The sequence below is a fragment of the Eschrichtius robustus genome, chromosome 10 (genome assembly GCF_028021215.1).
Source record: "Eschrichtius robustus isolate mEscRob2 chromosome 10, mEscRob2.pri, whole genome shotgun sequence".
Classification (NCBI taxonomy): Eukaryota; Metazoa; Chordata; class Mammalia; order Artiodactyla; family Eschrichtiidae; genus Eschrichtius; species Eschrichtius robustus.
The window spans coordinates 50,123,996-50,150,118 of NC_090833.1; the positions used below are offsets into that span (position 1 = coordinate 50,123,996).

At 48.5% G+C, this 26,123-nt stretch overlaps 1 protein-coding gene across 1 annotated transcript in view; it reads left to right on the forward strand.

Moving 5' to 3' along the window:
• Nucleotides 1–25,472, forward strand: part of APBA1 (amyloid beta precursor protein binding family A member 1) — a 229,129-nt gene extending 203,657 nt beyond the window's left edge. Inside the window, exons 6-13 of the mRNA XM_068552336.1 lie at nt 3,297–3,329; nt 4,344–4,430; nt 5,058–5,243; nt 8,941–9,120; nt 10,600–10,812; nt 20,749–20,868; nt 23,121–23,261; nt 24,032–25,472. Of these exons, the coding sequence (XP_068408437.1) occupies nt 3,297–3,329; nt 4,344–4,430; nt 5,058–5,243; nt 8,941–9,120; nt 10,600–10,812; nt 20,749–20,868; nt 23,121–23,261; nt 24,032–24,103 (1,032 nt within the window). The 3' untranslated portion in view covers nt 24,104–25,472. The remainder of the gene's footprint in view (nt 1–3,296; nt 3,330–4,343; nt 4,431–5,057; nt 5,244–8,940; nt 9,121–10,599; nt 10,813–20,748; nt 20,869–23,120; nt 23,262–24,031) is intronic.
• Nucleotides 25,473–26,123: the final 651 nt, after the last annotated feature.

The following is a 26,123-nucleotide window of genomic DNA, read 5'->3' on the forward strand; positions in this document are numbered from 1 at the left end:
CACTCGCCTCCCTTCCTCTCACTACATCTCCGTGCTTCGTTCCACCCTCATTCCCACTTCATTCTCTGCTCCTCAGCCGGAAGACGGGGTGATGTGCTAGATGCTGCCTGAGCCGTAGAAACTGCTTCATGTCCATGCAGAGTGTGGTGTGTTTGTCTCCATTTTCTTTCTCCATTTGTGAAGCCTCACAAATGGCGTTTTGATATTTTTTTGGTCCATGCATTTTTGTAAGAAGCATGCATTATCAAATATTTTTCTGTCTTTACTAGCCTGCCCCAAAAGATCAGATTTGTCCATTCTTTTATAGAGAGATTTTCTTTAAGCGTTAAAAATTATGATTTAATTGTAGAATGAAAATTTCTATCAGTGTAGCGTTGTCTAAGCCATCTGATTTCCCATCTGACTTGAAGTCTGTGGTTGATAAAAGACGATATTGACACTGGTAGCAGACCCTTCACGTACATTATCTCATTCACTCCTCCAAATGGAGGGGGTGGGGAATCCTGTGAGGTAGGTATCATTAACCCCATTTTACAGACAGCCTTAGAAGTTTATAGATGAGAAACTTGTCCAGATGGCACAGTAGCAACTTGGAATATAGAGTGAGATTTCCAGGGTTTGAATATCTCTTCTGCCACTTAATAGCTGTGTGACCTTGGGCAAGTTAATTAGCCTCTCTGTGCCTCAGTTTCCTCTCCTGAAAGATGAGGATAATGTAGCGCCTACCTCACAGGGTTGTTGTAAGCTTTTACATTGGTACACATGAAATGCTTAGAAGGATACTGGCATATACCAAGTGCTCATTGAATGTCAGCTGGGGAAAGAAAAGCTAGAATAGCCAGGAGGATCCCCGGCATAACTAAACTTAAAGAACCTTAACAACAGCAGATACCCAGTACACATTGCAGATCGAGTGATAGGATGGACGGTGCTGCAGTATGTCCTGTGCACCACAGCCTGCTGGTGGTAAGCCATAATCAGTCTCATGAAACACAAGGATTTAAATGGATGTTGTCACTCCCTGCTTCAAGATGCATGCTGGCCTTAAGGCTCTCTTAGACCTTTCTCTGCTGTTCCAGCTTCTCATTCTGACCCCAACCCCATCATCATTTCCAATGTTATGTCTAAATTTTTAGTTTGTTTCAGGGCACTTGGATATCATAAGCGATTTAAAGGTGGTGTCACTCTAAGTGCATAAAATATTTTTAACTTCATAAAAATTGTCTCAGAATGCCTTTCATGAAACTCAGTTTGCCTTTTGGATTCTCTTCCTCATCACCCATTCCAGTAAAAAACAGAATGTGGGCATTCCATTGGCGGCAGACTTACTTTCCTTTGAAAAGGGCCCTTTCAGCTCACTCTTCCTGAGAGTGAAGAATTTTGACCAATAGCTATTAGGTTTTGGTATCAAAAATAATGGAAATTTATATATTACTGCCATATCATTCAGGGGAGGTAGTAGAAGACAAACGGAGGTTAGGATCTCACAGCAGTTGTTTATCTTGAGGATTATAAGTGGTGCAGATCAGAGCATCCCTGGCAGAACTCTGAGATTCCACCCAGTAATCTCCGTGGCACAGCATCAGCACAGGGCCACTCCTCAGATGTGCAGGTATTTCCACCGTCATGTACAGTGGGTTAGGATGATGCTTGCAGTTGCTGCCTTCAGACTTTTCCAGAGTAGGCTGTTCACCACGAACTCATGACCACCAGTACAAGCTGTGGGGTGGCTCTGTGGGAGTGGGGCTGCCTTAGTCTCCTGGGTGCACCAAGATTAGCTATTTGGTGTTTGGATAGCTGACTCATCCAGTTTCTCCCCGATGAGGTAGTACAGACAACACATTTAGTCACTAATGAAATAGTGACATGCTGCTGAGAGCAAGAGCTTTCCCACCAGGTGAGTACCAAGGATGTGAGGGAGCAGCTCTTCCTGTACCCCACCCCCATCCCCACAGCAGTTACATGGTTTGGCCATTGACTCACCATCGTTTGAGCAAGTTCTGTGTATATGTACCAAGCCCTACCAAAGCCAAGAGGTTGCACCCTGACATAGGCAGATTATAATCATCTAACATCATAATCATATAAGAGCAAACGCAAATAGAGTGCTTATAAGGCACCAGGCACTGTTCTGAGAGCATTGTATATACAGTTGACCCTTGAACAGCACAGGTCCACTTATATGCGGATTTTTTTCAGTAGTAAATACTACAGTACTATATGTTCCAAGACTGGTTGAATCTGTGATTGGTTGAATCCGAGGATGTGGAACTGTAGATACAGAGGAACCCAACTACATATACAGAGGGCCAACTGACTGTAAGTTATATGCAGATTTTTGACCCTGCGGTGGTTTTGGCACCCCTAACGCACACATTGTTCTCAAGAGTCAACTGTATTCGTTTTATCCTCAACAGCCTTATGAAGTAGATACTGTTTTTACCCTCATTTTACAGTTGAGGAAACTGAAGCACAGAGACATTAAGTGGCTTGTTCCAAGTCACACAACTAGAAGGTAGCAGAGCCAGAATTCAGTTTTAGACAGTCTGGCGTCTGAGTTTCTATTTTTATCAACTATTCTATCTTGAATAAACATTACATCCGTTTCTAGTTAGGTATAGGCTCTATTAATGTTACACAAATTTAAGGCAAGAAGTATTACTAGAGATAAAGAAGGAGAACAATTCAGAAATCAGTAACAAAAAGATAACTAGGAAATCTTCTAATATATTAAAATTAAGAAGAACACAGTTCTAAATAATGTTCAAAGAAGAAATCACAGTGGAAATTAGAAAGTGTTTTGAATGAAATGATAATTTGGGATATTGCTAAAGCAGAGATTAGAGGAGGCTCATAGTTTTATATAAATATATCAAGAACGAAAAAAGTTTGAAAATCCATACTTTAAGTTTTCATCTTAAGCTAGGAAAAAAATTGGCAAACTAAACCCAAAGAAAGAAGAAGGGATAAAGATACAGGCTGAAATCAGTGAAATAGAACACAGGCATACGATAAAGGAAATCAACAGAATCAAAAGTTGGTTCTTTGAAAACATCAATTGCAGTGAAGTATAAGAAGCACCTCAATTACATGTCCTTCCTACTACTGCCCCCGGCAGCTACTAAATTCTGATTTAGGAAATCAATAATAGAGTGGGATTTTTTTAAGCCAGTCCTCCTCCCACAGAAATGCTTTATACCCCTGTCAATATTAGTTTGTTGATTCCCTTTTCAACTGAGTCTCTGCAAATTCTTTTCTAACTGTTCTCCTGTCTCTGTTTGTTCCATGCTAAGCAGATGGCCCAGAAATTAGCCAAAAGCAGGAAGAAGGTGCAGTACAAACAACTTCATCAGCTTGGTGTTATGCCTGTTTTGTTTTGTTTTTTTCATTTATTTACGTTTTGCCTTTTTTCTTATTTCGCGTTTTTGTTTTCTGCATCCAGCAAGTTTTTGTTCAGATTTCTTTTTGAACCGCCCCGTAAGCCAACGTTTCTCAAAACTCAGTTGCCCAAAGTGGCTGTTTTCTGTTGCTCATTAGTCATCTCACTCCAGAGGAATGACAGGGAGCAGATTGGGGATGCTGAAGGGATCCTGCAGGCGTGTGCAAGTGCCCACCATCCAGGAGCATTCACGTGGCAGGGACCTGGGTCTGCTCAATTCTAGTCATGTTTGATTTGTGGATTTGTCAGATTGCTGGATGCAAAAAAGAAAACTCGCTAATAACCACATGTGTGCAGAGTCAAGCCCTAAGTGAATCAGACTAATGTGCTTTTTTGGTTGTGAAGCTTCTAGGTGCTTATGAGCTGCCCATGGGACACTGAGGCATTGGGGCTCGCTCTTATTGGGGTGGCTTCAGGAGTGGGTACTGCTTGTGTGGTGTGTGGTGTGTGGGAACACGAAGACCCTCTTACCACAACTACCTTGTTTGCACCTGCTGTAAGCATTGTCCCCCATCACTTGAGCAGGAGCAAACTCTGACTTCTCCAGGGTCCTGGGGGTATGAGTCAGTTGCCCTTGTTCCTTCAATCTGTTGGGCTCTGAAACCCTTGCAGACAGTGCCATTCACGATCATTGTTCATGGAGTCAGATCTACTACAGTTACTGCTTCCATGGCGGAAGAAGCAAGGAGGAGTCCGCATTTCTCCCTGTAACCTGGAGATGCTCACTCCCGTCCCCGTGTCATCCTCTGTGTGGTCCCTTCAGCTTTGGCAGTCTAGTTCTGAAGTCTGCATCGCTGTTCTGGTGACTGTGTCTCAATGCCTCTGTGTATGAGCTAACCTTGCTCGCACGCACCTGGGTCAGAGTAACGTATTGAGCTTTCCCTTGGTGCATTTTCCTTCTCAGGCTCCTGAAGGTGAGTCTCAGCCAATGACTGAAGTGGATCTCTTCATTTCTACCCAGAGAATCAAAGTATTGAACGCCGACACGCAGGTATTAACTGGCTCCCACCTTCCTCGGGGGTGAAGCTTAGCATGACAGCTAGGAGGCTGTGCCCTTGTCTGTAGAGCCGCTGTCCCCAGATGCTGGCTTCCACACAAGCTAGAAGGTTGTGTATGCAGTGCCTGCTGCCGGGCTGGGGGCTGGGGGATGGGAAGGGACTTGGTAGGGAGGATTGGGGCTCTTAAAGATCAAAGGAAAAAATAAGCCTTGGATATTGTTTGCTAATAATTCTCATAAGTTTTTATCAGAAGATTCATGAACAAACTAGCCTTTTAAGAAATTTTGTTTAAAATCACACACACACACACACACACAATACAATCGTCCAATCATCACATGCAGATTTTTTATTTTTTAACTTCCCCACCAGAGATTCTACTGGTTGTAAAATGATTGAAATTCCTTTTCACATACTACAGACCACTTCCTGCTCTGGGTTATCACAAACCAAAGGAATTGCTCCCAGGCCTGAGTGGGTGCATGTAAATCTGCCAACAGGGTGTTTGCAGCGAGCTCCCACGTGTGGACCGCACTTGGCTGGGCTGTGGGGTGGCAGGCTGTCTCATGGGTCATTAGATGCCGCACTGGACATACCATCCTCTCCCTGCTGCCTTCCAGGAGACGATGATGGACCACCCTCTGAGGACCATTTCCTACATTGCAGACATCGGGAACATCGTTGTGCTGATGGCCCGCAGGCGGATGCCCCGCTCCAATTCCCAGGAGAACGTGGAAGCCTCCCACCCATCCCAGGATGGAAAAAGGCAGTACAAGATGATCTGCCACGTCTTTGAATCTGAGGACGTAAGGGCGGCCTCCCTTCCATGTGATCTGGGCTGCCCTTGGGTGGCCAGGTTCCCTCTAGTTCTCAGGACCTTAATCATATGTGAGACAAATACTTATTGAGCACTTACTATGTGTCAAGCACTGTTCTAGTGCTAGGGATATAAGGCTGAGCAAAATAGACAAGATACTCATTGTAAAGGTTGTAGAGAGACAGAAAATAAATAGATAAATATACTTAATATACAGTTAGGTAGTGGAATGTTTGATAGGGAAAAACTAGGTCAAGGGATAGAGGGACCAGGGGCTATTTCAGGTAGAGTGATGAACAAAGTCCTTTCTGAGGTGACATTTGAGCAGAGACCTGAGTAGAGTTGAGAGTGAGGAAAGAGCAGGTGCAAAGGCCCTGAGACAGGGGCCTGCTGATAGAGGTTGAGGAAAGGCAATGAGGCAAGCCACTAGAGAGGCCAGAAGGGTAGGAAGAATTCAGCCAGACCCACAGGGGCCCGAACAGGTCTCACCTGGCCACTAGGGCGTTTGGGGAGGGCAGTTCTTGGACGTGCAGGACTGCCTTTCCTAACAGGAAAGTTAGCGTCCCTGACCCTACCCACCAAATGGCAAGAGCACCAGCCCCCCACTCCTTAGCAAAACCAGCTGTTCCTCCGGTCACAAAGCCAGTGATCCCTAACACCCATCTCTCCAGGTGATAACGTCAGCAGAGGAAATCAGCGTACAACAGAGGTGGGGCCCATTCTTCCATTCAGCTGTCCTACCCAGTTGTCCCTAGAACTGCCGGCGAGAACACCAGGCTTCAAGCTGTGTTAGCATCATGCTTCTCCCAAAGCTCGACAGGCCTTGGAAACTCCCTCTGGGCCTTGTTTTTTTTTTTTTTCTGGCCAAGCCATGAGACTTGCGGGATCTTAGTTCCCCGACCAGGGATTGAACCCGGGCCCTCGGCAGTGAAAGCACAGAGTCCTAACCACTGGACCACCAGGGAATTCCCCCCACGATGGTTTTGAACTACAGAGCCTGCCCCAGAGGGCCATGTTGGTGCCGTTGACTGGTCTAACTTTTCCTCCTGCCACAGTGGAATAAGCTGTATTTCTCATATTGAGCAGGGAGCCCTTATATACTTAAAGAAAATTGCCTATGGTAGCCTTGGCTCCTTAGAAGGGGCCATTTTTCTCCAGAAGAGTGTTCATCCAGCTGCTTTAAATGGCCTTCCTCTGAGAAGTTAGGAGTCTGAGGGGAGCTGCTTTTCTCCAGGGAAACGGAGCTGACATGGCTGTAGCCACAGACAGGAGGAGACGCTTAACACTTTTGTACCATCTTTTACTTGTCTGGTTCTCTAGAAAGCAGCCCCAGGGACACGGTCACTGAGAAGGCAGAGAGCTTGAAGCACCTGTCCTGGCCATTCTCCCCGCTTTTCCTTTAAAACTGAGGCCAAACCTGCAAACTGGGAGAAAATGAGTTTAGAAGGTTCTCGGAAAGTTCCAAAGGAGTTACATTTAGAATCTTAAGTTTCATGTGTCCTGCAGGCCCGTGAAAAGGTGGAGTTAGCTCTGCTCACCAGACATGAGGGTTCTGGTACGACCCTCTGCCACCTCCCCCTGGCTTGGTGCTCCTAAGGAGGGCTTTCTTTCCCTTGGGGCTCCTTTTTGTCTGTAGGGGGAGATGATGAAGGGGAAGAAAGAGGAAGCAAGAGTGGATCTGGGAATCTCACTGCTTTGCTTCCAAAGCCCAGGACAAAGGGGGAGAGCGTGGGCTGCAGAACTGGGAGAACTGGATGTGGATCCCGTCTCCCGTTCTACAGAAGCTCAGGCTGTGCAGCTGCTGAGCTTCTGTAGAACGGGCTGCCGTGCGGCTCAGGTGGACACAGCAGAGAAATCAGTAGCCTGTGTGCGTTCGCCCGGTGCATCCACTCGTGACGGTCGGGAGGTCCGCTGGCCGTGTTCTCAGACACATTTTTTTAGTTCGTCTGTTCACACAAGCCTCTGATGCCCACGGTGATGCCTCGGCAGGAGGCAGCATGGTGGTCCTTGATGTGACTTGCGGCATGTGACGTCACCAGATTCTCAGAGTGAGAAAAGTTGAGCATTTCTTTCCCCACTGCCAGCCACACAGAAATTTCTGATATCACTTTGAAAGCACTTCTGCTTTCAGCAAAAATTACCAAAGGTAGGGAAAGGAGGAGTGGAGATTAGAGTTGTGTGTGTTTGAAACATTGCCCTAGAGCTTTTTCTTGTTTTGCAGGCTTTCTACCCACTATTATTAGACAGAGCAGCAGTCCCAGTGGTGGGCAGGAGATGGGCTCCGGAATCAGGCTGCCAGGATTCTCAGCCCCCATCCCCACCCCAGCTTAAGCTCTCAACCTCTTTTTCCTGCTCTGCCCAATGGGAGCAAATAAAACAGATACGAAGTCTAAGAGCTCTGAGAAACAAAAGGGATTGTTGTACTCAGTTGGTTGATAAACCTGCTTTGAGCTGCCATGAGACACTTTATAGGATTTGTCCAGCTTACCGTGAATCTTACACATTTGTTGCAGGAATATTACCGTGTTTAGGCACTTCTCCAGGCTCTAATGGGGTTTTTACACAATGTATGATAAATGCACCGTTACCTTTCTAAAATGTGAACATTTCTGAATTCTGAAACACTGCCTTCAGAGCTTAGGATGAGGGCTTATGGACCAGTCATACTTACGTCTTCGACTTGCTGTGAGGATTTATGTGACGGTGCTTCTACAGCATTTAACACAGCACAGGCTCAGTTGCTGGTGTCTCTCCCAGGTTGTAATGTTGGTTAATTAATGCAGGGAAAGGTTATCAAAGCCCAGTGCAGGAGAAAGAACAATAGAAGCAGAGTGAGCGGTGTGACCTTGAACAGGTTCCTTCACGTCTCTGGCCGCAATCTCCTCACCTGGAAAATGCATAATAAATATTCTGTAATGTCCCATCCATAGATAATATGAATGAAATGAAATTCATAGATAATATAACCTCCCTTTTTGAAAAATTTTTCACAAAATAACCAAAATATTGCCATAAATATAACACAAAGGAGAAATAAAAGGAAAGCAAGCTAAAATAAAATAGGTTGATAGACACACACTCACACACACATGCAGAACCACCATACTCTACGGCCAGTGTGCAGGCTGATGGGAATGTGATTTATTGGCAACCCACATCCCACGAATAGCACTGATGCTGATGATTTTCCAAAGTCATGAAGCTAACTCGTGGTAAAGTGTTGGACAAAACAAAATACCATCTTCTCTCAATTTACAGAATAGTTGTATTCTTGGAATGTTCAGTGTGTACTAGAGCGTGCAATTAAAGCCTTGTGTTTTTATATAAATTAGAGTTGAGTCCCAGCCTTTAGACACAGGTGTTATATGTTCATGAATGTCCAGTGGGATATTTGAAAATTGTGCAGGATGTAAAACAACTCGTCCTGTGTAGGACTGTCCTTTGCACGGCAGTAGGTCCAGCATCTCTGACTCCTGTCCATCAAATGTCAGGAGCTCCATCAGGATCATTGTCATAGACAAAATTGTCCCCACTAATTTTGAAAATGCCCTCTAGCAGGCACTGCCGCCCCATGGCGACCCACTGGGCTAGCTGCTGCCTAGGGTTCTGTAGTCCTGAGGGACCCAGGTCGCCCACCAGCAGCGCTGCCCTGTTGACCCCGTCTCCCCTTTCCGGCTCCTCTCCAGGCTCAGCTGATTGCACAGTCCATCGGGCAGGCATTCAGCGTGGCATACCAGGAGTTCCTCAGGGCCAACGGGATTAACCCCGAAGATCTCAGCCAGAAGGAGTACAGTGACCTGCTCAACACCCAGGACATGTACAACGACGACCTGATCCACTTCTCCAAGTCGGAAAACTGCAAAGATGTAGGTACTTTCCAGAAGCTGTTGTCTGAGCTGGGCCAGCTGGGCCCACCCGCGGTAGAAGTGAAGGCAGAGTGGCCGGGTTGAAGAGTGCGCTCAGGCCCATCTCTGGCTCCCCTCACATGAGGCCCGATAAAGACTGCAGCCGAGGGCCGTGAACAGTGAGACAGGGCGTCGTCTGCTCCCTGCAATCCAGAGCCGACTTTGGGGTGGGCTCCAGAGGCAGACAGGACCTGAACCCTGCCCTTTACCAAGCCCACAGTCTAGGAAAGGGCACAGAAGATTTTAAATGATGGTGCTGGTACAGGCACTGGTCAGAGACAGCTGTACTTGGCAGATTGGAGCCGATCTCGGCTCTCAGGTCTCAGATGATAAGTGCTGTTGCTCCCCCAGGGACCGAGCTCTAGAGGAGTGTCTGGAGGAAAACGGGGCCGTCTGATCTGGTCTGAGGTCTGGGTATTCTTTGAAAAGTGTAGAGGAGTGCAGAGGGCTGAGCCAAAGTAACAGAAGCATGAGGGTCCGAAAGCTCAGGAGTTGTCTGGGGAGCCATGAATGAGGCAGCCAGGCTGCAGCAGGGACTGTGCATAGGAGAGGATGTGAAGAGGCCAGGACGGGCTTTGGGTCAGAACTGGAGGGCTTGAGAGTCCAGCTGTGGTGAGGGGCCTGGACTTTATCCACTAGGTGTGAGAAAGTGATCGTTTTATCCACTAATGAATGTTAAGTGTCCTAGGCTCCCTGGAAGCAGAGCCTGAGATGGGAATTCTTGTTCATGGCATTTGGGGGAAGGGTGCACTCAGGAAAAAGTGAGTGTGGGCAGCAGGGTGGTGGGGATGCCAGGGAGGAATGTGGCCTCGCTGGAGATGAGCATCATTCGGACCCAAAGGGAAGGTCCAGCTCACACGTCGCAGGACAGACCTTGTCCCACCTAGAGCCAAAAGAGCTGGCAGGCCTTTGTAGCCTGTGCTGATCAGTCATTGACACCAAGGTCAGACGGAGGTGTGTTAGTGTGCTTGGGCTGCCGTAACAAAGTTCCCCAGACTTGGGGGGCTTCAACAACAGAAATGTATTGTGTCACAGTTCTGGAGGCTGGAAGCCCGAGATCAAGGTGTCCGCAGGGTTGGTTCCTTCTGAAGGGCAAGATGCATTCCAGGCCTCTCATTTGCTTGTAGATGGTCTTCTCCCTGTGTCTTCACTCTGTGCATGTCTCTGTGTCCAAATTTCCCCCTTTTGTAAAGATACCAATCATGTTGAACTAAGACCCCTCCTAATTATTTTAACTTGACTGCCTGTGAAAAGATCCTATCTCCAAACAAGGTAATATATGCCATGGAATATAGAGAGGACAGGACGCGTTTGGGTTGGAGTCATCAGGGAAATGTCTGTCATGTTTAGTCAGGACAGGAATAGGGAAAATGCTTTGATTTCTGTCGCTACCCTGGATGGTTGCTGATTCAGGCTTTCTACGTGTTTTCCTCCTTTCAGGTCTTCATAGAGAAGCAGAAAGGGGAAATCCTAGGTGTGGTGATTGTGGAGTCTGGCTGGGGATCCATCTTGCCAACCGTGATCATAGCCAACATGATGCACGGAGGCCCAGCGGAGAAATCGGGGAAGCTGAATATTGGGGACCAGATCATGTCCATAAATGGCACCAGCCTGGTGGGCCTGCCTCTGTCGACCTGCCAGAGCATTATTAAGGTAACTGGAGATGGGAAAAATCAACCTCTCTTGTAGATCTGAAGTGACATGAAGTCATCAACATTTGAGCATATTCTGTCAGGCACTGAGAAGGACACAAATACAAAAGGCGTGGACTTGCACTTGGGTTGTTTACCATCAAGTTGCTATTTACCGATTCCTCCCTGAAATTGTTTTTTCAGGGATGGTATATCTGGCTCACATAGCACCACTCACTAACACCATGCCCTCGCAGACATCACTAATCAATCACAGCATTCTGTCCCCATTAAGCCCACACTCAGCCTCAACAGAATTTTCCTCAGCTCAATAATCAAGACAGTCACTTATAGTCAGCTGGGTGTACTTGAGATGACTTGCCATCCCTGTTACAAATCATGGAAATGCTTCAGATCCCAGGGCACTTTCCTTCACTGTGATCCAGGTGAGTGTATCCTCCCCAGAGCCTGCGTAACATGATCCACACATGCCAGGTAGAAGGAAGGAAACTGGTACAGTCTGTATACTCCTTCTAAAACCTGAACATAATTACTTCTTGTTCAGCCTGAATTGATACTGTTGCATGAGGCTGAGAAGAGCTACTTAAAGGAAAATTGAATATGAGTATTTGAGGGCAAGAAATCAGATTTTCTTAGAAATGATATATCCATGTGTAGTCTCTTGAGCGCATTGGAACTTGCTGATTGCATGGGAAGTAGGAACAAGTATCTTTTTCCTTCACTACAGTATCTGTAGACCCTGCCAGCTCTGTACCAAGCAGTGTGGAACAGGCAGACTAGGATCCTATGACTTTCTTTGGTTCCTTGGGGTTTCCTGAAAGACTGTTAACTAGAATATAGCTCTGTATGTGTGTGTGTGAGAAAGAGAGGGAGAGAATAAATGTGAATTTATAGAATAGTTATTCTAAGCAGAAGAACATCACAAAAGACAACATCCTTGGCCAAGGGCCCTGGGATGGAGCGGAGGTCAAGGTGAGCGTATAGGCCAGACATGTCTACCTCTTTGTGTTTTTTGTTTGTTTTTTATGTTATGTAGGAATTCATCTTTTTTCCTTTCTCTTTCCTGCTTTTTTTATCAATATTTTTTATGGAAGTATGGTTGATTTATAATGTGTTAATTTCTGCTATGCAGCAAAGTGATTCAGTTATACATATATATATATACATTCTTTTTTTAATATGTTCTTTTCCATTATGGTTTATCATAGGATATTGAATATAGTTCCCTGTGCTATACTGTAGGACCTTGTTGTTTATCCATTCTCTCTATAACAGCTTACATCTGCTAACCCCAACCTCCCACTCCATCCCTCCCACAACCCCCTCCCCCTTGGCAACCACCAGTCTGTTCTCTATGTCCATGATTCTGTTTCTGTTTCGTAGATAGGTTCATTTGTGTCACATTTTAGATTCCACATATAAGTGATATCATATTGTATTTGTCTTTCTCTTTCTGACTTACTTCACTTAGTACGATAATCTCTACTTGCATCCATGTTGCTGCAAATGGCATTATTTTGTTCTTTTTTATGGCTGAGTAGTATTCCATTGTGTATATGTACCACATCTTCTTTATCCATTCATCTGTCGATGGACACTTAGGTTGTTTCTATGTCTTGGCTATAGTGAATAGTGCTTCTATGAACATAGGGGTGCATGTATCTTTTTGAATTATAGTTTTGTTGGGATATATGCCCAGGCGTAGGATTGCTGGATCATACGGTAATTCTATATATTTTTAGTTTTCTGAGGAACCTCCATACTGTTTGCCACAGTGGCTATCCAACCAGCAGTGTAGGAGGGTTCCCTTTTCTCCACACCCTCTCCAGAATTTGTTGTTTGTAGACTTTTTAATGATGGCCAACCTGACTGGTATGAGCTGGTACCTCATTGTAGTTGTTTTTTTTTTTTATAAACTTATTTATTTAATTTTATTTTTGGCTGCGTTGGGTCTTCGTTGCTGCGCACAGGCTTTCTCCAGGTGCGGTGAGCTGGGGCTACTCTTCGTTGTGGTGCACAGGCTTCTCATTGCGGTGGCTTCTCCTGTTGTGGAGCACGGGCTCTAGGTGCGCGGGCTTCAGTAGTTGTGGCTCGTGGGCTCTAGAGCGCAGGCTCAGTAGTTGTGGCGCACGGGGCCTAGTTGCTCCGTGGCATGTGGGATCTTCCCGGACCAGGGCTCGAACCCGTGTCCCCTGCATTAGCAGGCGGATTCTTAATGACTGCGCCACCAGGGAGGCCCCCTCATTGTAGTTTTGATTGCATTTCTCTAATAATTAGCAATGTTGAATATCTCTTCATGTGCCTATTGGCCATCTGTATTTCTTCTTTAGAGAAATGTCTATTTAGGTCTTCTGCCCATTTTTCGATTGGGTTTTTTTTGTTGTTGAGCTGTGTGAGCTATTTGTATATTTTGGAAATTAAGCCCTTGTCAGTCATATTGTTTGCAAATATTTTCTCCCATTCTGTAGGTTGTCTTTTCATTTTGTTTTGCCTGTTTATTTTTAATGAAACAAATCTAAATCCTCATAAGATAATCACGCCCAGAAAGAAATAGTCCTTTTTGGGCTCATTTCTTTTTGTTATAAATAAATTCTACCTCTTGCTTAACATACATTAAAGATAAGATTAAAGGTCCTAGTTTGAACATGTATATTCATTCAAACATGTTTAATTGGGCTTCTGTTAGCCTGAGCTGAACTGTGAAGAAGGCGGAATGAAAAATAAAAATAAATATAAAATAAAAATTTTAAAAAAAGAAGCCAGAATGACAGTATGCACATGGAGGATAATTTATAATTGAAAGGGTTCAGTGGGCCCTAATGGCAACATAGAGGTGACATGCTCAGAGCATTTGGAGTGGGGGAGCGGAGAATCTTACCTGATTTTTAAGGTGGGCCTTAAAGGAGGAGTTAGACTCAGGTGGATAGCAGAAAGGAAAGTGGCCTTTGGGAGTTTCTTCTGGAATTGATGGATGGTGGACTGGCTTTGTGTTGGGAGAGACAGGTCTGAGCCAGGCTGAGAAGGCTGATCTGATGGTGTGATAATGTGGAGAAGCCAGGGAGGGCCAGGAGTAGGGAGAAAGGACCCACCCACGTATGGCTTCCTCACTCACACATGCCAAGGTTCACAGATGCCCTCTCACACCAGGGAGCAAGTTACTTATTAAACACCCATGCATGTGTGAGAACTGCCGAGGGGCCATGGGAACCAGAGATGCCTCAGACACAATCCGCACCCTAAGGAGCTTGGCCTCGATGGGGAGAAGTGAATGAAAGGACTGATAATAAGTGACTGAGTGCTGTGCGCCTGGACCAGTCTGAGAATGTGTATGTTCACTCGCAGAACCCTACGGCAGCCTTCTGTAGGGTAGGTACTATTGTGTAAGTTAGGAAACAGGCGCAGAAAGATGATACACTCATTTGAGGTCACACAGCGTGTCAGTAGGGCAGCCAGATCACTCGGCCACCCTAATATCGTTCCAGCGGTGTCTGTGGTCAGACCCTGGGGCAGTGGTTCTCAACCTGGGGGATCTTGACCCCCCGGGGGTCATTCAGCAATGTCTGAAGACAGTTTGGGTTGTCACGACTAGGGAGAAGGAGATGCTACTGGCATCCAGTGCATGGAGGTCAGGGATGCTGCCGGATATCCTACAGTGCACAGGACAGTCCCCACAGCTAAGGATTATCCAGCCCAAATGTCAGTAGGTTGAGAAAGCTTGCCTGCGGAAGATAGTTCAGGTGTGGGAGAGAAATCTGGAGAAAGGGAGGTCGGGGAGGGAGGGAGGGTGGGGAGTTGATCTACGTCTGGAAAGGTCTGGGGAGGAGGAGCCAGAAGAGAGGATAACTTGAGCGCAGGTGGGGCTGGGGCCTGGGTGGGAATAAGCAGACCTTCCTGAGGACTGGCAAGGCTGCATGCCTGAACCCATTTACACACCTGCCCGGCAGTGCCCAGCCCTTGGCACTGGTCACCTCCCTTCCTCTTCATAAAAAACAGCCCGTGAGGGAGGGTGATGGCAAATGCCCGGTTCACAGATGAGTCGTCAGCTACTCAGAAGGTGTAGACAGCACGCCCAGGACACCCCAGCTGACGGAGTCCAGATCCCCGTCCACCCCTCCCTGCCTCTGCATGAAGGAGGCAGACGAGGTGAGGGAGGCTGTGAGACCCATGGCCTGCCTTCCCCTGGTACCACACGGGGACTGGTCTTCTGTCCAGTGCATCACACATCAAGGTGGAAACAGACTAGCGCAGGGCGCAATTGGCGCACTGAGCAGTTTCCTAAGGGGAAAAGGTTTGTTTGCAGGAGTAGCTGACCTTTGATGTCTATAAATGGAGTCTGTCTGGAATCGGAAAATTAAAAGGCCATGTGGTGATGAAAGAGATGTAACTGATGAAGATGGAGAGAAAGAAAGCCAGCACCTCTGTGGCCACCCTCGGCAGAGAAGTACTTAGCAGGCAGGCCCCAGCTAGGACACAGCTGCCCTTTCTCGGCGCTGCAGGATGCGCTGCCTTGTCAAATAGAAAAGGGTGATTGGCCCTGTCCCCCTCTCCCCCCACCCCGAGAATCTTCCTACTGATTTCAGCTAGAATTGCCGGTACCAAAGAAGACGTTTAATGGGTTGTCTCCTTGTTTTTAAGCTCTGTAAAAACACATCTTTTTTGCCTCCCCCTGAGCAGGTACTCACACTGCCCCACCCTCACCCCTAGGCCCCCGCAGGGGAGCATTCTGGGCTTCTTCAAGGCTTCCCATTAGTATCGCTTGTTTCAGTGTTACGTCAGTGCTCCTTGCGATGAATTTAACTAGCAGCTCTCATCCTGGAAAATCAGTGCTTAGCAAACTTTGATTGAATCACCCAGGGATCTTGTTAAACTGCAGGTTCTGATTCGGCAGGTCTGGGGTGGGATTCTGCATTTTCAACAAACTCCCCAGTGATGACATCGCCAGTAATGGGCTTCGAGTGTTCTGCATCTTGCCACTTTAATGCATGTTGACCTTTTCTCTCCCCTGGTTATAGGGAATAGAGTACGTTTCTAGAATAGATTACAGGTATTGAATTATTTTCTGTACTTTCTTCCCTAGCTCTTATTTTTCCTGTCATAGTTCCTAAAGCATAATTATTGGTAGGCAAAGCATGTTAGCAGACCGCCTGTTCATGCCATCGCCTCCACGGTCCTGCCCTCCAGATTTGTTTTCTTTTTGAAACTAGAGCACCGCTTCCTTACCTTCCACAGGATCATCACGGGTCTGCTTTCCCATTGCTATAGAGACCATCCTGGCTTCTCTCCTCTCCCGTTCCCTCTTCCCTACTCTTCCCTCCCACCATATTTCTTAATTTGCTACGCCATTCCACTGTTGTCATGGGGACGAAATGACCATTTATTTAATTGGCACCTCCAATAAAGTGGCAGCTGAGAAATCCGAGTTAATGGGACCCAACTTGAAGCATTGATGAGGAACAGCAGAGCAAGTGCGTGGTCTGGTTGTTTCAGATTGCCATCTCTCTGGGCTTCGTCTTGCAGCAAATATCCCCAGTCTAGAAATTCTTTCACTCAGGGACCAATCAGCATCTTAAATCAGTGTACACAAAAGAACCCACCGGAGCGATGTGGACTTTTTAGGTAACATCGAGAAAATAGAGTCCTTCTCTTGCTTTTCAGGAGCTCTCCAAGGTTTTCCTGTGCCTCACAGACATACCTGAACAACCCCCGTGTTTCATAGGTGTAAACGTTTAAAGCAGGTAGCTCCGTCTGGAGGGTTGTGTCTCTGACAGCGTGCTCCTCGTTTGTATCATCCTTTGCTCTTGTTTCCCACACGCTCCTGGTCTCGTGGTTTGTGATGTGGAGAGAGAGAGGGGAATGGACTCTGGCTGCCCTGCCTGCGCCCGCAGCCCTCCCCTGAGCTCCCGGAGGCCTGGCTCCACCAACTCCCAGCGCCTAACACGTGTCTTGGCACATTGCAGGTGATCCGTACATATCTACTGATTGAGTGATCACGAGGAGGCACTCAAGGGAAAAAGAAATATATGCACGAATGGTATCTGAGCAACACCCCCAAAAGAGAAGCCGATTTGTAATGTTAGAAATAGCTGTTTCTGAGCATGATGGTTGAGATGTGGTGTTGTCAGCAGACATGCTTAGGAAAGAATAAAAATGCATAACAAGGGCTGAAATCGTAGCAGTTAGAAGTGGAAGAGCCCTTAGTAGGTTTCAGCATTTGTTTTGAAGATGTGGAGACTGAGGTAGAAGGTGGAATAGAGGGTCTGAGACACCCCCCCCACCCCGGGGCTGTGGTGGAGGAAACACAGCTGCAGCCCAGGTCTCCTGACACAGCAGAGGCCTCTTCACCCAGCCCCGCTGGTCCCGCTGTTAGGGGAAGAATTCCAGCACATCCCCGTGGGCATGGGTGACAGGACCTGCTGCTGTGCGGGAGGCCTGGATCTCCGCAGACTTCCTTTACCCTGGGAGAATCGCCCTCAGCACATTCTGTTGCTCTCGTTTGAAAACATTTCTTGAACCGGAGAAGTTTCCTAGAGCTGTTCCAGAAACCACGGAGAGATGCTGGTAACTGCTGCCTACGAGTGCACAAACATCACCACAAGCCAAATCACAGCCGCCGGGAGGCTCCAGTCCTGCAGAAAACAGCAACTCAGGAGACTGAGGAAACAGCTGGGGGTGGGGAATTAAACTGACCTCCTCAAAACTCACACGTTGAGAGGACAAGCTGGAATCACCCAAAGGAAGTGGGGCAGCCAGGGAGCAGGAGCCCTGAAGTCTCGCCAGGTAGGCAAGTAAACTAAAAACACGGCCCCGTGCAAGGCTGGGCTAAAAGGTTGGGGGCACAGGTTCATCCTTCTGTCACTCTCCCTGGCTTCTCTGTCGAGCAGGCCTTACTCATGAATAACACACACCCTCCCATTGTCTATATGGGGAATCACGGTGTAGGAGAAAATGCTCTGGGTTTGAATACAAATAGACCTGGGACAGAACCTTGCTGTGGGTGAACTTGGGTGAGTGGTGAAGCCGCAGTTTACTCCTCTATAAAATGGGCATAATTAGAGCTGCCAGTTTGTCAAGGAGATTGAAGGAGACAGCTCCTGTGACTCCAGGTCGGTGCCTGGCAGGAGTCAGCGTGCAGTGACAGGTGGTTGGGCTGGTTTCGTCATCAGGATGGGTTTTGACGGACAGTGACCTTAGGGGTGCTCACACACATGGGGGCGGCTGAGTGGGCACCAGGCCAACTAGCTCTCCGTCACCCTTGCCCTGGCGTGGCTGGCCCATGCTCTCACGGAGCATGCTGGCCACAGGTGTGAGTTGTAAACTGACATCTTTGACTCTGATCATCCCTGAGTGCACGTGAGTTCATTGTTCTGTGGCAGTGGTCTGTACCAGTTGTTCTCAAAAATTGAGTGTATCGCCAGGAAGTGTGTATCAAGTCACCGGGAAGACTCATTAACACACAGATTGTTGAGACCCATCCCTGGAGTTTCTGATTCTGTAGGTCTGCGTGGACCCCAGACTCTTGCATTTTTTTTTAATTGAAGTATAGTTGATTTGCAATATTGTGTTAGTTTTAGGTGTACAGCACAGTGATTCATTTATCCATATGTATGTGTGTGTGTGTGTGTGTGTATATATATATATATATATATATATATATATATATACACACACACACACACACACACACACACACACACATTCCTTTTCGGATTCTTTTCCCTTATAGGTTATTACAAAATATTGGGTGTAGTTCCCTGTGCTATACAGTAGGTCCTTGGTTGGTTATCTATGTTATGTATATAGTAGCATGTATATGTTAATCCCAGCCTCCTAATTTATCCCTCCCCCCACCCTGCATTTCTAACAAAAGCATCCGGGTGCTGCTGGTGTGGGGTGTCCCCACTTTAAGGACCTGTTGGCCGAGCATAGGGGACAAAAAAGCCCCTATCCATCCCTCAGTCTAGAGTGTATCTTCATTACTTAGAAGCAGAAGGTGTGCGGGTCCCTCCTGCCACTCAGAGGGGCAAGTTATACTCTTGCCACAAATTCTGTTGGCACCGAAGTCACCTAACACCACTTTCACCTCTCTGCTTGGCAAGGTGCTTGTGAGGAAGGCAGAGTCTCCATTATCCCCGTCCCGACCCCACTGAGCCTCAGACGAGGCAGGTTTAATGTCCGTGTCTGCGTCCTCACCCGTAAAATGTGAAGCAGAAGTCCTGACCTCCCGCAGAGAGTTTGCAGACTGGTCGGAGGGTGACTGTTGGCAGCAGCGGCTGTGGAATTTACAGATTTCTGTTTATAGAATCAGAGGCGATCACCCTTCGGGCTGAAATGGATTTGTCATTGTCCTCCCAGGCCTCTCTTTCCACTTCGCCGATAGAGGGCATACACTGGACCCATCTGTGAATTGATGGGGCAGGGGGGTGAGGGGGGCGTCTCCAGGGGATACGGCGGACTTGGTGGAATAAGAGCCTACCTTTGCCTGTCACTCCTCTGCTGGCGGAGAGGCTGTCCACTCACCCCACAGTACCATCTTTTAGGAAGAGCTTCTCCCCTCAGCTCTGGCCCTTTGGAGGAGTGGACCTTGGCAGGCCTGGCGCCGTTTCCCAATCAGCTAGCCTCGCAAGCTGGGAGGTGCAGTGAGGCAGGCATCAGACGGGAGTGCTGAGTCCTCCCTGCCTCAACTCTCAAAGCAGGGCCTCCAGCCACAAGCGGTGTGGTCTCTCTACCCTGGCCCTTCCCCTGTGTGCCATGATGGAAGCGGGTTGGAAAGCACCTGCTGTTGGCCATTTGGTCTGGACCATCTGGCAAGTGGGAGTTGCCTGAGGCAGAGCACGCAGGCTGGGGAGATGTCGGGGGGCTGGGGGGGGGGGAGTTCATTTCAGGACTGAATTACTTTTGTCTGGCACCTTCCTCTTGGGTGAGGCTCACAAGTCGGTGGTGGGACCAGCTGGAGCAGAACCTTCCCACCGCCTGAATGAGGGAAAGCGTAGCTTCGTGATGATCTTCTAGGGGTTCTCCTGTGCATGCCCGGGCTCTGGTCCCTGCTGAGCGTGTGTTCAAGGGGCAGGAAGACAGGCCTGGGCTCAGCTTGGATCACAGTGGGGTGGAGGAAGCTCTCTAAATAGACTCTGAAACCAGATGGAGTCCCTCTTTATCTTTAAAAACCAATTTTGCCTCTATACTCCATTCCAATTTAGAGGGCGGGACGTGTTACCAGGGAGCATGAAATCGGAGATGACCATTAAGCCCTATTTCCTCCTACTTCCCTCTCCACCGGCGCTGGTCCTACCACCCTATTCATTCTCCCAAGGAGGCCTTCACTGACTGCAGTCCTGCCTCTGTGCCCTGCTTCTCCCCACATGCTTGTGGGAATGTTGATAAACTGTAAAATCTCTAACAGGCAGAGAGAATGGGGAAGCGGGAGCATCAGGGGCGAGAGACAGCAAGCCCTGATGAATTGGGCTGTTGTGTGAATTAGTTGTCCTTTGTTAGAAAAGGAGGAATTGCTACGAGCATGCCTTTCAGAGAAAAAGTTCCTTTCGTGCTTGTCTCCCACCGGACCAGGAGAGAGATTGTGCATCCTTCATCTTTCAAGCCAAAATGCACATGTGGCAGTTTTCCTCTTAGCTGCACAGACGATCGCTTTTTTCAGATGCCTTGAATGCAGCCCGTTTCCCAAAATGAAGACATTGCCCATAGAAACTGGTCTCTGCGTGGGCTGAAAGGGCTCCATGTAAACCTAATGGTTTTCTCCCCTAGGTTGACAGAATCTAGCTTGGACTGTCTGACTCAAGCGCTGTCAGGCTGGATGCAGGGCACTGGAGTCAACGAAGAAACCAAGGCTCAGTGCAGCATCTTCTGCCTATGGTGCCGTCTGCATTTATCTCTTGTTGGCATCAATGGTCATCGAATCCCCTGTGCTTTATTCACATTTCAGGGCTTGAAGAATCAGGCCCGGGTCAAGCTGAATATCGTGAGGTGTCCCCCAGTGACCACCGTGTTGATCAGGAGACCAGACCTTCGCTACCAGCTGGGGTTCAGTGTCCAGAACGGAATCGTAAGTACAACCCCACACCTCTTCCAAAAGTCTGACACACGAAACCGCGGCCCAGGGTTTGGGTTTTGGGGCTATTCTTGAAAGCTGGTCATTTACCGGAAAGAATCCAGCAAGGAAGGGACGAATGGGTGAAGGCAGACTCACTTCCTCCATGGGCAGAGAATTCTGTGCCTCCTGTGGGGGAAGAGAGGGACCCTCCCAGATCCATGTGCCCCAGAGCCCAGCAACTCTGTGATGCGCAGGGTGACCCTCCCAGCTGCCAGCTTGAGATAGTTTGAGGTACCCACCGTCCCAACCCCCCCAGCCAGCAGCTTCCCAGGGCAGGGGGCGAAGAGCCCTGGGGGCTGGGCTTCCAAACCCTTGGTGATACCAGCGCAGCCCAGGCTGAGAACCCAGCCCTGTAGGGGTTATGCCTGAATGATCTCTGCCTTGCCTTTTTAACCTGAATTTGGCACTTGGGAGATAAAGAGTACTTCCATCACCTGGATGTCTGCCTTCAAATACTTTTTTTTTCCCCCCTTTATTGTGATAAAACATACACAACATTAAGTTTGCCATTTAAATCATTTTTAAGCATACAGTTCAGTGCCTTTAAGTACATTCAAAAAGTGGTTGTGTCCATCAGTGCTATTTCCAGAACTTTTTCTTCATCCCAAACAGAAACTCCATACTCAGTACTACTCCCTTTTCGTCCTGGTTTGCCTTGTTCTGGACTCATAGTAGTTCTGGGCTTTGGTGACAAATCCGTAACCTTCTTGATATTATAGATTTTGGATGTGCCCTCCCTCTCTCTGCATTCATCTTTGCAGATAGAAAAACCTATTCTTGGGCTTCCCTGGTGGCGCAGTGGTTGAGAATCTGCCTGCCAATGCAGGGGACACGGGTTCGAGCCCTGGTCTAGGAAGATCCCACATGCCGCCGAGCAACTAGGCCCGTGAGCCACAATTACTGAGCCTGCGCGTCTGGAGCCTGTGCTCCACAACAAGAGAGGCCGCGATAGTGAGAGGCCCACGCACCGCAATGAAGAGTGGCCTCCACTTGCCGCAACTAGAGAAAGCCCTCGCACAGAAACAAAGACCCAACACAGCCATAAAATAAATAAATTAAAAAAAAAAAAAAAAAAAGACTATTCTTTTTCCTCCCTTAATTTTTTTTTTAAATAAATTTATTTATTTTATTTATTTATTTTTGGCTGTATTGGGTCTTCGTTGCTGCGCACGGGCTTTCTCTAGCTGCAGCTAGCGGGGGCTACTCTTCGCTGTGGTACGCGGGCTTCTCATTGCGGTGGCTTCTCTTATTGTGGAGCATGGGCTCTAGGTGCGTGGGCTTCAGTAGTTGTGGCTCGCGGGCTCTAGAGCGCAGGCTCAGCAGTTGTGGCACACGGGCTTAGTTGCTCCGCGGCATGTGGGATCTTCCTGGACCAGGGATCGAACCTGTGTCCCTGCATTGGCAGGTGGGTTCTTAACCACTGAGCCACCAGGGAAGTCCCCTGCATAGGCTTTTAAAGAAAGTTGCACAGTCAGGAGTGAAAAGTCAGCTCTGTAAAGTCAAACCATGTTCTTTTGGGAAATTCCGATTGCTTTGTATGTGAGGTAGGGGTGGCTATATCCTGCAGCGCTGAGCCCAGAGCCCTCCCCCAGCCTGCAGCCTCTGCCCACCGCAGTGCCTGGCTGCACTGAGACAAAAACCAGCCACGTTATCGTTTCTGCCAGAAGGGATGTTTGAACAAGAACCACTGAGTTGGGACAGCCAAAGGGAGCTTCTGCCTTCCAGCTGGCCACACTTTGGAACACAAAGTGGGGTTCTAGCAGGTTCTAGCCCCATTTTAACTCAGGTAACTGTGACCCTAAAAAGTGGGCTGCTAGCATTACCACAGTTCAGTGTTTGAGTTCCGGATAATACTAAACTGGGTTACACAGGCTGGCAGCTCTGTGACAGGCCCAAATAGCTCTTTTTACCAAGACGGAGCTGGGATGAAAAGTACTCAGAATTCACTGTGCCACGAAATCCAGTGACGTGCTGCATCCCTGGAGCAGAGTGCGAGAACAAGGGGGCCATCTGGGCATCCAGAGTCCTATCTCTTATAAAAAGAAACAAAGAGATGTAAATGTCCACAGCCTGACCATGGCAGCTTCTCAGAGCTGAGAGTGCTGGGGATGGGGGATTCTAGAAAAGACAGTCTCCCACCCCCACCCAGTTCCCTAGCAGGCAGTGCCGGCCAGGGTGGGTAACTTGGCCTTTGACTCTGATAGATCTGCAGCCTCATGCGAGGGGGAATAGCGGAGAGAGGAGGCGTCCGCGTGGGACATCGCATCATTGAAATCAACGGGCAGAGCGTGGTCGCCACCCCGCACGAGAAGATCGTGCACATCCTCTCCAATGCTGTTGGGGAGGTAAGGGAGAGTCGGAGGCTGGGGGTCCCCTGGTGCCCTCGCCCCCTCCACGAAGCCCTCCTGAGCGTCCTTCCCTGTCCTCAGCACACCTCCACAACTGAACAGTCTGCCTCGGACCAGAATTTAAACCTGGTAACGAGTGGTTATCTTAGAAAATCCCGTCACGTCACCCTCAGCCTTCTCCCCTGGCATCACTTGCCCACCTCCTCTTTTTAGTTCTCAGATCTGGGCATTTTCTCGCCATAGCTGCCCAAGTTCTCTCCATTTTTCCCAGCTAATCCTGCCAACTGTGCCTGGAAGATTTTAAGTCTTAGATTCAAGTCTAATCAGCAGCTCCCCAGAGCCAGTTCCCTGGTGTGGCTGGGCAGGGGTCAGAACAGCTGTTCCGGGGCTGACTTCCTGCCGGCGGAGGGAGGGAGGCAGGAGCAGCCAAAACCCCACAGTGGTCCTCCTTCTGTTTTAAGGGTTTTCTCCTTTAAAAAAAAAAAAAAAAAGGCCTGGTGAGAGCAAGAGCTTTTGGGAAATAAACCACCTTACCTGGTTTTCATTGTTCACTCTCTGTCACCCCTAACTTTTTAGAAGCCCATGGATTCCACACTTCCTGGAGGCCACCTGGGTCAGGCCCCTGTTAGGAATGGTGGGGGGACGAGGGGTGTACCTTCAAAGGCGTCCCATGGCAAGAGGTGCCACCTCTCCCGCCAGCCCTGGGGCAGTGCCCACACAGCTCCCGCAGCCTCAGTCCCCCCGCTAAAGTGTGTCTCTGCCCTCAGATTCACATGAAGACGATGCCGGCTGCCATGTACAGACTGCTGACGGCCCAGGAACAGCCCGTCTACATCTGAGGCCACGCCCCCCCCCCCGGGCAGCATGCATGGAGGACTCTCCTCACTTGTGGTTGTGTTTCTCGTGCTGCATCTGTGTGCCCACTGAGACATGCCCCTCTCATACCCAGCACTCGGTTTGACACAGGAGGAAAAGAATCCACAGAGACCTCCTTCTCTGTTCTCTGTCTCTCTCTAGTTTGCTTTTTTTTGTTTTTAACACCGGGGAAGTTTTGTATGCACTCCCTTGAGGCTGGAGAGCACCCAATATCCACCCAGAATCTGCCCAGGACCATCCTGAAGGGCCCTTGGGGGTCCTGAGGAGGGTTGTCACCGCTCAGGAAGAATCTTCCCTTCCCAAGAGGTGCAGACCTCTTAGAAGGAACTCCTAGGGGTGGTGAAGAAGCCGATTCAGCAGTGCCTACGATCCAACCGCTGATCTCTGCTCTCCTCCAGTCAATTTACGGGAATATGGTAGTAACAGGGAGGGCCAGCCCGTGTCTTTACAGATATGCCTGCCCACCGTGTACGTGGGGCATCATACATTATTTCTGCCCAGAATTTCTGAGCCAACCTCATGCCTCTTCTATAGCTAGTTTTAGTTTCAACGTAACTGTGTTTTCTAATGCGAACCTTTTCACCCAGGATAGAAGGGGAACTGCCATGGACAAGAATACCTTCGTGTTGCAGAGAACTGGGCGATTCCCAGGGCATCCGTGGCTTCCCAAGGTTACCAACCATTAGCTAAACACAGGCAGGTGATTCCTGCCTCCTTCTAGATCACACGTACGTACAGAGTCTCACTTGAGTATGTTTCAGCCTTCCCTCCTCCCTGCTGCCAGTGAGGCACCCAGAGCCCCTGGAGAACCCATGTCACCTCCCTGTGAGGCCCCTTCCCCCAGCAGGTGAGGCCTGCAGGGACTGGTGAGCCCTGTCTGGAGAGAGCTGCCCCTCTGAGGCTGAGGCCTGGCCCTGCCAGCACCGCCTTGGCTAGAAGTGTTCTGGTGGACCCCCCCTCGCGCCTCCACCCAGACACACACATCCCACACTGGGAGTCTGGGAACGATGGACTGTTCCCCCTGAAGATGAGGCCGGGTGGAATCCTGTTATGCTTCCTGGCCCAAGGTAGGACGAGCCTTGTTCTCCGCTCAGGACCATGAGGCAGGATGTGACATTTGAGAGGCCAGAACAGTATATAAACCACAAAACTAAGGGGACAATCATGACCTCAAGCGATGCCTAAGAATCCCCAAATGTGTTCCAGAAACATCTTGCTGCCTCGTGGGCCTGAAAAAGCTTTTATTTGGTGTGGAACGTTACGTGTTTTATCAGGTGCCTCATGTCCATGGGTTTTGTCTCAGTTTGGTGCAGATGTTTTAGTAATATGATTCTGAGCCAGTTTTCACTTCCTCTTGGTCCAAAGAGCATTTTGTTTCCGTGTGGGTGGGGTGTGGCTTGGTTTGGTTTTTGTTTTGTTTTGCTCGTGACCTCTGCAAAGACGGGGAAGAGAAACTAATATATTTTGTGATATTAATATAGTCCCTGTTCTCAACATCTGCGTTATTTATGTTGTGTCCGTGGAAATAGGAACCCGGTGAGCACGTGTTGGATAGTATGGATTTATACGTCGAATGGAGGGATTTCAGGGAGGGAGAAAGTGAATAGGAAAAGATTGGGAACAAGATACTTGCGCCAGAAAGCTGTGTGGTCAGTGCCCCTGGGATCTCTGTGCCGTCTTGAGTTTTCTGCTTAGAGTCAGGAAAGCCGGTTGTTTCAGCGGCGTCAGTGGCTGGACTCCCAGTGTGACCGTGGGACAGGCCCTGCTGAAGAGTGGCTGTGCTGCCCGCATGTCCCCTTTAGGAAGGGGCTGCCCCTTCTCCAAGGGTCCAGTCTGGGACCCCTGGATGACTTTTGAGGACACTTAGCTGAATGCTGCTGGGAGACCAGCCCCAAGGCTGACCCACTGCAAACGTGAGGAGCCAGGAACCTCAGCTCCATTTACCAAACCGTAGTGTCTGATGACATATAATTAAATACTAAA